Here is a 14,135-nt window from a genome sequence, read left to right on the forward strand (position 1 = left end):
ACCCCTTCCTGTCACTGCGACACTGACGGAAAGCGTATTGACAACATCTTTCAGTAGAACACTGTTGTAAGTAATGGTAATGGATTGTTGGTGTGTTGAGAACAGAAACACAACAGATTACATTTATGTGTACTGGAGTGAAGGCCAGCTCATCAGTGGACTGAGGCCATAAATGACAACAGTGACGACGTGGGCAGGAGCGAGGAATGAATGTCACATTGAAGAATTGAGTGTAGTTTTCCAGATGCTAAAATTATCACTGAGTCTCTTCTTGTCAGCTACAGCACTTTCAAGGTAGACTGACAAGTGGTAGGCGTCTGTTTTTAGAGGTCTTATTTGAAGGCTGTGATTAAATATCACGGCCTTTGGCTTGTAGAACATTCAAATCTCTCACCTTTTCAAATAGGAGCAGGTGCTTTTGCCTAAAGCTAAGTGTTTGCTTTAAAAGTTTTCTAATTGGTGCAAACAAAAATGACATTTTTCTACTTTGACTGGATTTGTTTACTTGAACCGTTTCACCTCTATTCAGATTTTTCAAAGAATGATTGATTAAGAAATGAAGCTAACCAGTGGACACTGATGTGGACAACTGACACTGAAAAATAATGATTTTTACAATATATTTAATTCGATTTTTTTTCTTACAAAACAATTTCCTCATAAACCAGAACACACAAAATGCATAAAGAAAACTGTACAGTCAGTTTCGTCATGTTTGAACATGTTATCTACAGCAGTGGTTCCTATCAATGTCTATCACACCAAGCGGTTCAGCTCTGCAGCCCCTTACTGGAGAGTTAAGGGCGAGGTACAGAAATAGTCATTCGCCACTGAAGGTAGATTGAAACAAACAACGTGAGCTAGCCAATAATGTAGATATATTAGCAAGCGCAGGTGCAGTCTCTTTGTTCTTGCTCTCCTTGGCTCTAGTAGCGATGTCATACTGCTGAATCGACCTCAACAGATAAGCTGACAGACGTGACAATGAGAGGGCAGAAAAGTGACTTTTACACAAGCAACGGTAAAACTGTATGTGGGTGTGAGAGATCAGAGACGTCAGTCATCGTGTTGAAGATCTGGTTTCATTTCATGCATGTCTCGGAGATGTCAAATACTGTATGTTACTTGTACAGAGCCGTTGGGGAGTGACTTTAGGAAGAACAAGAAACTTTTAAAGGTTGTACAGTGAGATATCAGGGACGACTTCCATTGAAATAACAAATGTCTGTCAGGTATATTTCTCTCCTCAGTGCAACAGTGGTCTAGGAAACATAGTCGGCATCATTAGGTCTTAGCCTTCTACAGGTTCAAGCAGGCTTTCATGCCAGAAAGGTTTCATGGCAGATTAGCAGCGAATATCTAAATCACAAACAAGAACAACAAATCGGCTTCACACCTGTTTACTTTTCCTCACACAGCTTCATTTCTACCCTACACACTGCATTTCATTAGGGAGTTACAGGCACAACTACGCATTGGGAGAAGATTAACAGTTAATTTTGGCTGCAGTTGTTGTTTGGGGAAATGAAATCCTAAGCAGCTAGTTTCCATTCATAAGACTGCAGGTGTGTGTGTTTTTAACAGTGGAACAGTTTTCTTCAATGTTGGTCTTCTTGATCTTTTGAGGCCTTTAGAGATAAATGTGAGTTTAATAACTCTCAACAACTTCAAAATCTAAAAGGCTGTGAGTATTTGTGCAGTAAGATCATTTTAATCATGGACCAAAAATGTATTACTGATGTGATAAAAGCTTAACTAGGACGATGTGATTGAAATAGATACGATTGGCCAGAAACACGACATTTCACTGTGTCAGCCCAGTTGTAGTCGTATAATAGTGTTGTGGAGTCTCTTTTCTCCTACCTGATAAACAATCTCTGGCAGAGTACAAACTGTAGATCAGTTTGAAGACGTTACTCTGTTCAGCTGCTGGAAACATTTGTCACTTTAGCTGATCTGCTGCAGCTAAAGATGAGGTGAAGCTCACCCCTGCATGTGTGAATTTCGTTAACCTCAGTATCAGAACACAGCCAATTATCAGCGCGACCAAAATAATGTTCACTAGTTTGAACGAGGGAGATGATGATAATGATACTCTAGTCAGTTTTTAAAAAATCTACAGCAACAATTAAAAGATCCAATTTACTTAAAATCGATTTTATACAGATTTTAGACATTTGTTGATATTAACAGATCAATATTAGCTAGGAGGTACAGAACAGGGCCATACTGCATAAGCCATTACCTCAAGACAGCCAGCTGTTTAAGTCCAATATGAAAGGGCCATCGAGGCTGTGTTCATGTGTAGACTTCTGTACTTCTGTGAGACACTATGTTCCCAGTTCTTTCTGATTAAATCATTACAGAAAAGCTTCAGTGCTAAAGGATCATCATTATCATTATTAGTGCAAATGGCCAAAGAAAATCACACAGAAGATGACGTTCAAGAGTTGCTGGTGTTTGTTCGGTTACTGCCTCGAGACAGATAATAGTGGCTTTTTCAAAAGTAGGTATGCAAGTCTTGAATAATAATGAAACAAGCCTGTACATTTTAGCAATTTAATAATCAGGAACTTATGGAAACAGGACAAATGTTTGCCAGTGCGTATTGCTAATGTCTGTAAAGATGTATCCCTACTTTTGAAACAGCCTGCTGGGTTTTTGTTGTCCACAAGAGAAACCAGTAAAAACATTCTTTGTGTTACAGTAATATATAAGTGTACCTGCCTTGGAGTTAGCTCTTGATGCATGGCTCTCTGATGCACAAATGCTCACAGCCGGTCAGATTGTGGAGTTGATGCCACTTTGGCACAGCCTCAACATGTGGGTCAGCGTAAACTGGAGTTATTACCCTGAGGGAATCTGCTAAGTGGCATTTTCAGGCTCCGCGGCACACAGTAGTGCTGCAGGTACAGAGTAACTGTGAGAGACAGTGGGGGACAGATTATACCATTGCAAGAGACCACATTTCTGGTTAGACTCCTTCTGAGAGCAGAACATCCATTGTTGACAGCTAATGGACCAATCAGGCTCTTTGGATAGACAATGTAAATAGAGGGTATTACACGTACATGTGCATAAAGCCAGCCTCTGCCAGCATGAGGAGAATGAAAGCTTTCTGAGGGAGGATACAGTACAATACCATGACAAACGTGAATAAACAGGGTTGGTAGCTTTTAAAAGGACCCAGAACACACGTACACTAAAGGACAGACAGTTTGTGGTGATTATATGCTGCACTGGTGAAACGACAAACGTTGAGATCAACAAAATCAGAAAGCTTTTTACTCTAAAAAAAGTGAGCATTGTGCATAGTTCGTAGTTCATTAATAACCCCTCTTCAGGTACCTATTTGCTGTGATAACATGGAAGGAAGTGCAATAAATGTACATTTCTGTATAGTTAAGTGCACATAGATCACTGTTGCACTGAACGGCATTGACACTTTCTCCCAATAGAAATATCACAACAAGGTTTCTTAATGTTTTCTCAATTAGTCTATTTTTAAGTGTACTTTTGTTACAATAAACCCAGGCATGTTTGCTTCTGCTCAGTCCCAGGGTTGAGTCCACAACTTATGTTGGCGTAAATCTGTATAATAGGGAATTTGGCCTGATCTTTCCTTTTTTCCCCACCTAAGTCTACATACATACTTTTTTTGTTATTGTTGTTGTTTACACTCATACCTCACCAACCCAGACAACTGTGTTCCCTCTCTTGATGTCTGACACTTCGCAATGCGGCGTTCTCTGTTTACCGTTTAGGACAAAGAGGGACTCGGCTGATGGCGTCACCAGATACTGTCCGAACAAGCCACTTAAGACCACCACTCTGTTGGGGCCTCCCCAGGGCCAGGCGTGGGGGGCCAGAGGCTCCTTGAGGCTCCGGAGAACCTCGGTGCGGCCTGAGGAGAGATCGGCAAATAGCAGGTCCGTGCCTGAGCCTGAGGTGGCCACCACTACATGCTGGTTGGACTCTGTGAAGGAGGGCTGAAAAACCAAGTCAGATACATCTACAGGTTTGTCCATCTCCTGGTTCACACCCAGCTCCCCCTGAAAAGACACTGTCTGTATGATCAGCGTCGAGCTCTGTGGGTCAGGGGTCACAATGTAGCGGCCGTCCGGTGACACAAAGGGCTGCCCTGTGACGTTCAGGTTCGGACCAATCACAGTGTCTGTCACGCTGTCAATGAGGAGCTGGGGCGGGGCTTGCAGGTCACTCTTGCTCTGGCATTGAATGAAGTGGAAGCCGCTCAGGTGTGTGTAAGCCATGTTGACCGGTATGCAGCTGTAGTTCTTCAGACTGATGGTCTTGACGCGGCGGAAGGTCTCCAGGTCAATCTTATGGATTGCAGGTTCATTTTTGAGGAAGACAAAGGCAAACCTAGATCGACAAAGTTCAAAGAAAAGGTTAATAGCCTTTCTAGATTTCTGCGGGCAGTGATTAATGCGCATTGAGGTTGTCATTAGAATTCTAATTTGCTCTTTTCTCCTTTACCTCAGAAGGACAGCTGTGATGAGCGAGCAATGAGGTCACCTGTGTTTTAAGGTCAGGGGTGGCTCAGTGTGTGTGTGTTGCTTTACCTCACGTGAGTGATGATTAGATTGGTTGGAGGAATGAAGAAGTCGTTGACCCTCTGAAAAGTTGTGCGGATGGCATGATGTACCTCTCCCACACTAGCTTGAGGAATTACCTGTAGACAAGAGATGGTACAATAAAAGTTAGAGGCTGTGATCGTCAGGAGATAATGACCCAACGTGTGCTGCAATAAAAAGTAGAAGTTTATAAATCAACATTTCAAAAAAGTTATAAATTGATTTGCATTTTAATGAGTGAAATAAGTCTTTGATCTGATGTTTTCAGATGAGACCAAAATCAAACTCTTCGGCATCAAGAAGAAGTATGTTAATGTTCTGGAGGGGCCCAGCCAGTCTCCAGACCCTAATCACATAGAAAATCTGTGAAGGGAGCTGATGGTTCGAGTCGCTAAATGTCAGCAGAGCAGAGGATCTGCAAGGAGGAGTGGGACAAAATCTGTCAAAAACCTGTTGGTTAACTTCAAGAACCGTCTGTGATTGAAAACTGAGGGTTTTGCCACCAAGTACTAAATAATGTTTTACATTTTTCACTCATCAAAATGCAAATCAATATATACCTTTTATGAAATGGGTTTTTCTGTTAAAATAAATTTATCATTAAAATTATAGAACATATAAAATCAGCAGAGCATCAAATACTTTCTTCCCTCACTGTATAAATGTGTCATTGAGTTACTGTAACCCCAGGCTTGAGTACAAAAGAAAATCCAGGTATTTGTACAAGGAACAAAGACTTGATTAATGTACAATGTACAGAGATGCAGATAAATATGAAAATAGTCACTAGGATTTATATATCACCATTTAACATTATGCAAATTCTTTTTTATACAAAGGAGCAGTTTAAGCTTCATTCTTTAACATTTTTTTATGTTTACTGTAAATAGAGGTTACACCCGTTCCCATTAGCTACACACAGAATATGAATGTGCAGATGCCTGAAGTCGCCGCCTCTTTTTAATATTGTCATTAAGGTAATTTAGATTTGCAAAAAGTAATAATGTCAGAATGGCATCAAAACAACACCCCTTCAACATCAAGATAAATCGATATCAGGCTGACATTTACTTGACCTAGATGAATGTTAATAAGTAACATGAAAGTGAAGTTCAGACTCGGTATAAATTACCTTTCTTTCTGCTGAAAATATACTTTGTTAGTCACAGCTGTAAAAGCACTAAGATAACGGTATCATCCTCAAATATCTCCTATTGCTTTGGCTCTAATTTGGTATCTTGTTCAGACATGACAAATCAACTTACTTAGAAAAAAGTAATATGGCAACTATTTGTCTAAAAATAAATCCCCTTCCAAATGTCAATATCTTGCTGCTCCTATGTCATTTGATGCACTGTATTTACTTTCTGTAAGTTGCTTTGGACAAAACAGCCAAATCAGTGGAATCTGACTATGTGTGACCTTTTAGCATCACAGGAATCACCTGCTGTTAGATTCTGCAAGTGAAACACTGAGATCTCAGGTTAGCTGGAGCTCGTCCAACGGACATGCCCATATATTCTGCATTAGATAAATTTCTACAATACGTGACAAGAAAAAGTATGTGAACCTTTTTGATCTGATCTCTAAATCAGGAGTGTTAACAAATACAATGTGCCTAAAATAAAACAAAAAACAATTGTTGATCTTTCATGTCTGTATTGAGAACATCATAGTGCTAGTGGAAATAGTAGAACCCTTGAAATAATAATATAAATCTAGTCTAAATTTAACTGGAGTCAAGTGTTGGCACAAGTTAAGAAAATTAGTTTGAAGGTGTGAACTACTTCAACTCACAAAAACCACTAACTTTTTGAGTTTGCTCTGCACAAGACGAATACCCCTATGTGAGCTATGCCTCACCAAAAAGAGGTCTCAATCAAGGATTGTTGCTTTATATAAAGTTACAAAGTGATTTCAAAGACTTTAGAAATTCACCAGTCTATAGCTGGCAAACAATCTACAAATGGAGACACTACTCTAGTAGTATGAAAAACATAAAAGCAAGTCCACAACAGAAAAACACAATTCACCTTTTGGAGTGGCCAAGTCAGAGCCCAGACCTCAACCCAATAGACACTTGGAGAGAGCCACACACAAGATGCCTACAGAATACGATGTTCATTAATGCTGAGGGTTCACATACTTTTTCTTCTATCACTGAAGTTGTTAAGGTTGTTCTCAATAAAGACACGAAAGATCAGATTTTTTTTGTGTTATTATTTTAGACACATTCTATTTGTTAATACTTGACTTAGATAAAGACCAGATCACATTTTATGACAATTCAATACAGAAAACCATGAAATTCCAAAGGTTCACATAGTTTTTCCTGCCACTATATATTACTTCAGCTGATGAAACATGGCCCCATTCATTTTACTGATAAAGCATCTTATTCTGCGATGTTTGTCTCATGTCATACACCTAGAACTGAATCAGCATGTTGCACCGTGCAGGGACGATGGGCAACACCTTGTCACTGACAAATGCTTCATCATGTTTGCCTGCATGTTCAGGTCACAGTCAAGGACAAGTGAGGTGGTTTATGGGACCTGCACACGTGACACTGCACATTTATCTCTAAGTTCTGCTCTGTAAAACTACTTCCAGAGGTAAACCTGTTTTTTTCTCCACTTTATATTTTCAGAGAAACCCGGCTCATTGAAGCAGCTCTAGCTTCGACATTTAGTCAAATGTTGCTAGAGTGCATATAGAGTGTCTTTAAAAGGAAAGAACCGAGTGTAAAATCTATTTTGATGTATACGCCTACGCCACTAAAGCTGAACTCTACCCAATGCCCAGTGGGGGGGCTAGACTCCACTTTCCTTCCTCGGAACTATGAATTGTAAGGAAATAAAAACAACAGTTTGCGAGTCTGCTACAGTGCTGCAATACTCCTCAAAGGTTTTTATCCGTTTCTCAATCCCCTGAATATTTTATTTATTTTTGAACAGATCAGCTTTTCTCACTGCTTGGAAGACATGAAAGGAATCCTCGTTTAAAAACATAAAGTAATTACAATGCTACTGGAATGCAGTGATGGGAGTTAATGAGGTTCAATGTAGCATCATTCATGTATTATTAGGCAGCTACTGTGGTCTCCAGGGCTGCAGGTGCTGTCATCTTAATGCCACAGGCTTCCCTGTTTCATTGATCATCCCTGGGTTTCAAATCTACAGCCATGAGGCCCAATTGAGTTTTACTCTACTCCTACCTCACATGTTGCCCTAATACCTGAGGGGGATTTGGTTCTGACTGAGTAACTTCTGCCTTTAATTTTTTTTTCTATCTAATTAAAGTACATTGAATTTCTCAAAATGCTCCAGTGTATTTGTGTCACTTACAAGGGGCTTGAATATCCCTGTGCTGATCATGCTAATGGGTTAGGGGGTTTCTGTTTTAAATAAGCTGCTACAATTATTTATCTTACTGCTCCTTAAGAAAAAGACACTACACGTTTTAAAATACATCTTGGGTGATTGGATCACAGGTGGACAGATGACGAACTAGATGGTCTAGGATGAATTTGACCACATCACTTTTATAGTGTAAACCCTTAAGTGTACTGAAGCGGAAAAGATGTCATCGATGCAAGATGTGCTGGTTGTATTGATGAGAGCGTGAAGACTGTATATGATATGATGATATGATGCAGCAGTAATGAAGATAGAGATACATGTGAACATGTGTTTGTGTCTCAGCTGCTCACTTGTGATCGTATCACCTAAGACATATTTTAAAACCAAGTGTAGAGGAATGTGGATTCCAACAGAGGTGGCATTAGACAAAAAAATCTTAATCTATTACAATCATCATTTTAAATATCAAAATGCATATTTAAAACTACAATGTGCAATTTAATCCAGCTAAGCATAACAGTCGAATCAATCCACTCTGCCCTGACCAGACTTGCTTCACTATGCTCTTCTTCCCTTCTGCCTGTTGTCAAATTACAATAAATAAGAAGTTGTAAAACTAATAAAGCTGAAGCAACTGAAGTGATGGTTAGAAGGAAAAGCCTCGCTCAAAAACATGAATTATCTCCAAAACCACAGTCACACTGTATCTCCAAAATAAGATACCACTGACACATACTCAAAACTATTAAAAGTTACATACAGAAAACATCAAATGTGTAAAGGGCTTAGAGAGAAAGATGAACAAAGACACAGACACTGCAGTCACTATGTGCTCACTCTCAGTAGACCCACGTGTGGCACAGCTGCACCCCTTGTGCTGGACGACTCGTGCTATCAGTGTGTGGATATTAACATGCATTGAGTCTAGTGTTTGCGCTGCCTCTGCCATGTAGGCTACTCTGTGTGCAGAACTGAAAAGATATGTATGTCTGTCAAAATGACGGCATTCATATTGTTAATGTATCCTCTGGAATCCAAGGAAGACTCACTTGAGACTTCTTGTTAAATTATTGCAGCTTTAAAACATAAATTAATACTCTAAGTTGCTGCCACAGTAGCTGGAGTCCCTACTCAGGTTCACACCTGCTAAATTATGGTTCATGGTCAGAGTCTTTCTCCCTCAGTCACAGCAGTGCTTCAGTAAAAGGTTCTGCCCGTCATCAGAGTGACAGATGGATGCTGAGAGAAATTTCAGCAGCAGTTTTAAATCAGCACAACAATGGTGAAAAGCTTTAAAGGGAAACTTGTCCTAACGACATAACATCTATCATCAACAACATACTCGAGTTGAGCTCGAGAGTAAAGTTCGGTTAGGGCTGAGCGCGTAATTGCTTTCAAATCGATCTCAGTCGATCAAAATGCTATTTTTAAACAGTGACAAAAAGTCACAGTTTTTAAAACTGTACAACATACAGTTACTGTACAAGCCTTAGAATATGCTCTGATGCTAGACTGCAATACTGGAGATATATGGGTTAATCTGTGTGTCTTTATACATAATAATAGGTACTGAATACTGAATAGACATTCACACTACAGAGACTAAAATAAAAAAAAACAAGTAGCTTTAATGAAAAAGACCGAACTCTAAAAGATGGACATGTTTTTGCTAATAGAGAGATAAATAAGGAGAAAACAGATGGGGAGTACTGTGCCCTTTTGTGTGTGTACAGAGAAAAACAATGTGCCCATAAGTTAAATGTCTTGTTGGCACGTACACACAGACTGGACTGACAGTCTGAAAGGCCATGTCTTTTTCTAGCCGCCAGAGATTCCTCCATTTGTCTTTTCTAATGAATTGACAATCACACTCCCTCCAATGTTTACACAGAGATACTGAGCCATCCTCAAACTTGGCTGCTTACGATACCGCACACATCGCATGTGCACAAAATCACTGCAGAGACACAGACGCACTCATACACATGTATGATCTGCTGAAGTGAAACAGCGCCTCTGGTAGTGACAGGCTGCTGCTGAACAGGTCAATTACTTGTAGTCCAAATGATAATGACATTATCAGACCATTTATTTGTGGTGTGATCCATGTGGCCTTCAATCCATTATGCGGTTTCCTCGCAATTGCATTTGTGAGTGATTCATGCCCTGCGCTCTAATTATTCATTACTCCTGAACGACTGCAGGAAGAGAGGAAATGAATAAAAGGAAAAAAAACACAAAAATGTGTTTTTTGCAGCAGCAGCCACATAAGGGAGAAATTTTATGCAAAGCTGCTTTCTGTACTCTGATTGTTGCAAATTAAATGAGAAAACTGTTTTATTCGGTGATGAAAAACGTTTGAATTTTCTACTTGATTTAAGATGATAACTGGAGACGAAGGGCTGATAGAAAGTCTGCAGTTTAAATCCAGACTCCTACAGTCCAAAGACATGCAGTTAAGGTTTGGAGTGTGGAAAAACACCCCAGTGACTCTAAATTACCTGTAAGTGTGAATGGCTGTGTCTATACATCAGCCCTGACAGACTGGTGACACATCCAAGGTGTACACTGTCTTATGTCCAATGAAATCTGTGATTGGCTCCAGCATCACTAACAGGATCAGATAATGGATGGGGGAAAAAGACACTGCGACATAGACGTGTTTGTACCTTAACTGAGACACTAAACTCAAATGTATGCACACGCACGCAGACTATTTGGCCCAAAGACCCAAAACCAACTCATAGGTGGTTCTGTTTCCACAACTTCTGCTGCCAGAACATAGCGGCACCTGAAGATCCAAAACAATCTCATTAAACTTACTTAATAAAACAAAAATATCTGGAAATAACAGTGGAAACTAGAAACACTGACAGATATTGAATGCTTGAGGTTATTTAAAAATCCAATATCAGTCTAGCCGTAGTCCTTCATAATATCATTTCTATCCTGAAACCAAGGTTTGACAACTGGGACATCAGAGTTTGGATCCTGAACTACACAACTAATAAAAGGCCTTTAATAAGACCAAAAAACTTTACTCGAATATACCAGAAATAAAAGACAGATCATCAGATGTTCTGGACCAAATGAGGGAGGAACAAGTAAGAAATGGGGTTCAGCAGGAACAACATGCAGAAGTGTTATTTCGAAAACCATCTGAGTACAAGAAGCCACAAAGCCAATGATTAACTATTAAAGCACAACAGCTGAGACTAATAGCAGGATAAATTTTAGCATTCCAGCAATTTTCTGAATATAAAATGAGCAATTTCACCTTCAAGATCCTCAAAAGAATGATAAACTGGAGTGTTATCAACCCTCTGCACTACCTATAATAAATAGACAGAGCATATCCCTAAATAGCAAAGACAGAGCACAACACCTCACTTGAATATAATAGGATCCTTCGCTCCAATGGAACAAAGCACAACAATAAACATGTTTGTGTCTATTACATAGATTACAATGGGATCCCTTGGTGGCAGTGTCCTCCACCGTTGTACAGGGAAACACACACACACACACACACACACACTGTGGCCCATGAAAACAGCATCATAACTCTCCCATGGGTGCCAGCTCTGCTCCCGTTCCCTTCCCCTCCAACTCCTCGACCCTATCTGCATCATCCTCTCTCTTGCCTCACCCCACCCACTCCCCTGAGGTGGATTAAATACAACCACACCTGTGATCATTTCTCATTTGTGAATCCTCCAACACCAGTGGTCCAAAGGGACACAGGCACAAGCAGACAGCGCCACAGCTGTGAATTGCTGTTTTGCTGGTTTGGTAAATGCTCTAAAACACACACAGATTACATGTTGTCATGCAAATACTTATCACATAAACAGGGACGGTGGTACATGGTGGGGCTCAATTAGTTATGAGGCACCGTTTTCCTTACTTTCTACAGCTGATATAGATTATATTCTCTCAGGAAGATCATCACTCAGAGTTCGCAAAACATACACAGAAAAAGTAGGTGTAGGGTGGGGCAGAAGTGCGACAAAGGAGGAGCGCAATCTAGTGCTACACTGTGCTACTGTATATATTTATATCTCTAGATCTATATATATACACAAACACACACATTCAACTGTATCTTAGTCAACAGCTTCAAGAGATTTCTCCAAATCAGATTATGCTGTCACATATGTACACTAAGATATTTATGAAGCTTCTGAGAAAGTTTAAACATTATTACCTTTATGAAAGGACAGGGCTGTAATAACACTGAATTAGTTTGAGCTACTAAGGTTTTAGGTGTACTAATAAACATCTATCTCAGTGATTCTACTGTCCCTGAGGGAGACAATAAAAATCAGCCCTGAGGTTAGCTTGTTGGCTTGAACCACAAATGACAAGAGCAAAACTAAACTGTTTATCTGACTCAGCTTTTTAGTGTGACACGCAAAAACACATTACCTGAAGTGTCGGGTGTGTTCTGTCCATGTCCCCCCATGTCAGGACCCACACCTGGTCATGTGATTTGTCATAGAGCATCTTCACTGGAAAAGGATCTGTTGCTACAGCCTAGAAGACAGAGAGTGAGGAGAAGACAGAATTAAAGCTCTGACGATCATGTCCACATGTTACACAGACCAGTTATTAACATGTCAATGTCAAACTGGCAAAGCCTCCAAAGCAAAGTCTCCTTACTGCAAAGAGTCTTTGGTCCAATATATATATATATATATATATATATATATAACAGTGCAGCTTTTTCACTGACAGATATTGTATGCTCGAGGTTGTTCAAAAATTCAATATCAGTTTAGCAATAGTGCTTCATAATACCACTGCTATCCCAACACCAAGGTTTGACAACTGGGAGATCAGGGTTGGAATCCTGGACTAGCCCACCAATAAAAGGCCTTTTATTAAGACCCCAAAAGCTTTACTCCACTACTAAAGATATAAAAGACAGATCATCAGATGTTCTGGATCAAATCAAGGTGTAAATGTCAGAAAGGATGTACAGTACATGTAGAAGGTGTTGAAAAGCTTTTATAGCACAGCTGCTAGAGATGTTTTACTGTCTGACACACTTCAGTGGGAAAAAATAGAACAAAAAAATAATAATTTGCAGAGACAGCAAAAGGAGAATGGGAAAAGAGCACAAGCAGGAAAAAGAGAGAGAGAGATGGAGGGTTTGCCATGTATGCAACCTCAGGTCTGCTGCAATGTCAACAACAAGGAATAACACAATCCATTACCCTGCTTCTGGCTGGGTGGACAGGGAGCTGCTGACACCCCCACCAGTGGAGCGAGACCACAAGCTCTGTGTTCAGTAATGGGAGGTCCAGCCCTCGCCTCTCCAATGGTCAGCCAAGTGTCAACTCAGCATGTGTGTATGTACAGTATGTGGGGATGGTGGGCTGCACGTGTTTAGCCTGCTGCATGATGGGAGTAGAGGTAAAGCTGAGGTCAGGCCATTGAGAGGACTGTGAGGAAATGGAACAGCTTCTGTATCCAACAAAGTGTAATGGTTCTGTTAAAGAACTGATTTCTAGGTGAATATATGATCAACATTTTGATTTAATTAAAGTTTTTCTATTTGCTGTTTGAAGGATTCAGTGATGTTGCTCATTTGTTTTCTTATTTGACAATCAATCTGAAGAATTTCAGTTGTTTCCTTTATTAATAGTCAGTTCTGACCTTCACTAAACACCAGTAGATTGTAAAACTCTAGACTAGACTAATGAATTTTGTAAAGGCTTGAATGCTGCGTTTGGTCTTCGCATGGTTAGTGTATTCTCTCTGCAAGCAGGTGTCTGTTTTGAGCCAAAGGTCCTTTATAATAAAAGTAAACATCACTCTGTAGCATCACTCTCCAAATGCAAATGGATGGTTCTTCTAGACAGAGTGGTGATTCTTCAAAGAAACAATCTACAGTAGTCCCACATTTTATTCTGCCGCTCTACCCCAGAATTAGTAATGGCTCATGGGCGTCATTGCTACACTACCAGCAGGGAGGCACTTAAGATAATTAACGTTTCACTTATAACAGAAGCTCTTTTCTGGACCAACAACCATCAGGTGGCCTCTGTAACTGTGGTGCAGCCTGTGAAAAGGCTTCTGGGATCCCTAATCACTGTACAACGATTGTCCGAGATGTATAATATGTAAAGCTGGATTTTTTGTGCCAAGAAGTTAAGAATAATAAAAAATGTGT

At 40.0% G+C, this 14,135-nt stretch overlaps 1 protein-coding gene across 2 annotated transcripts in view; it reads right to left on the bottom strand.

Moving 5' to 3' along the window:
* Positions 1–660: 660 nt before the first annotated feature.
* fstl4 (follistatin-like 4) overlaps positions 661–14,135 on the bottom strand; it is a 152,226-nt gene continuing 138,751 nt past the window's right edge. Inside the window, exons 14-17 of one of the 2 annotated variants that reach the window (XM_026373559.1) lie at positions 12,386–12,493; positions 4,584–4,693; positions 3,758–4,383; positions 661–2,920 (exon numbers count right to left, since the gene is read on the bottom strand). In XM_026373559.1, the coding sequence (XP_026229344.1) occupies positions 2,829–2,920; positions 3,758–4,383; positions 4,584–4,693; positions 12,386–12,493 (936 nt within the window). In that variant the 3' untranslated portion in view covers positions 661–2,828. Of the gene's footprint in view, positions 4,384–4,583; positions 4,694–12,385; positions 12,494–14,135 lie in introns of both variants that reach the window. The other variant, XM_026373560.1, reaches the window with a different exon arrangement.

This window comes from Anabas testudineus, chromosome 14, assembly GCF_900324465.2.
Source record: "Anabas testudineus chromosome 14, fAnaTes1.2, whole genome shotgun sequence".
NCBI lineage: Eukaryota > Metazoa > Chordata > Actinopteri > Anabantiformes > Anabantidae > Anabas > Anabas testudineus.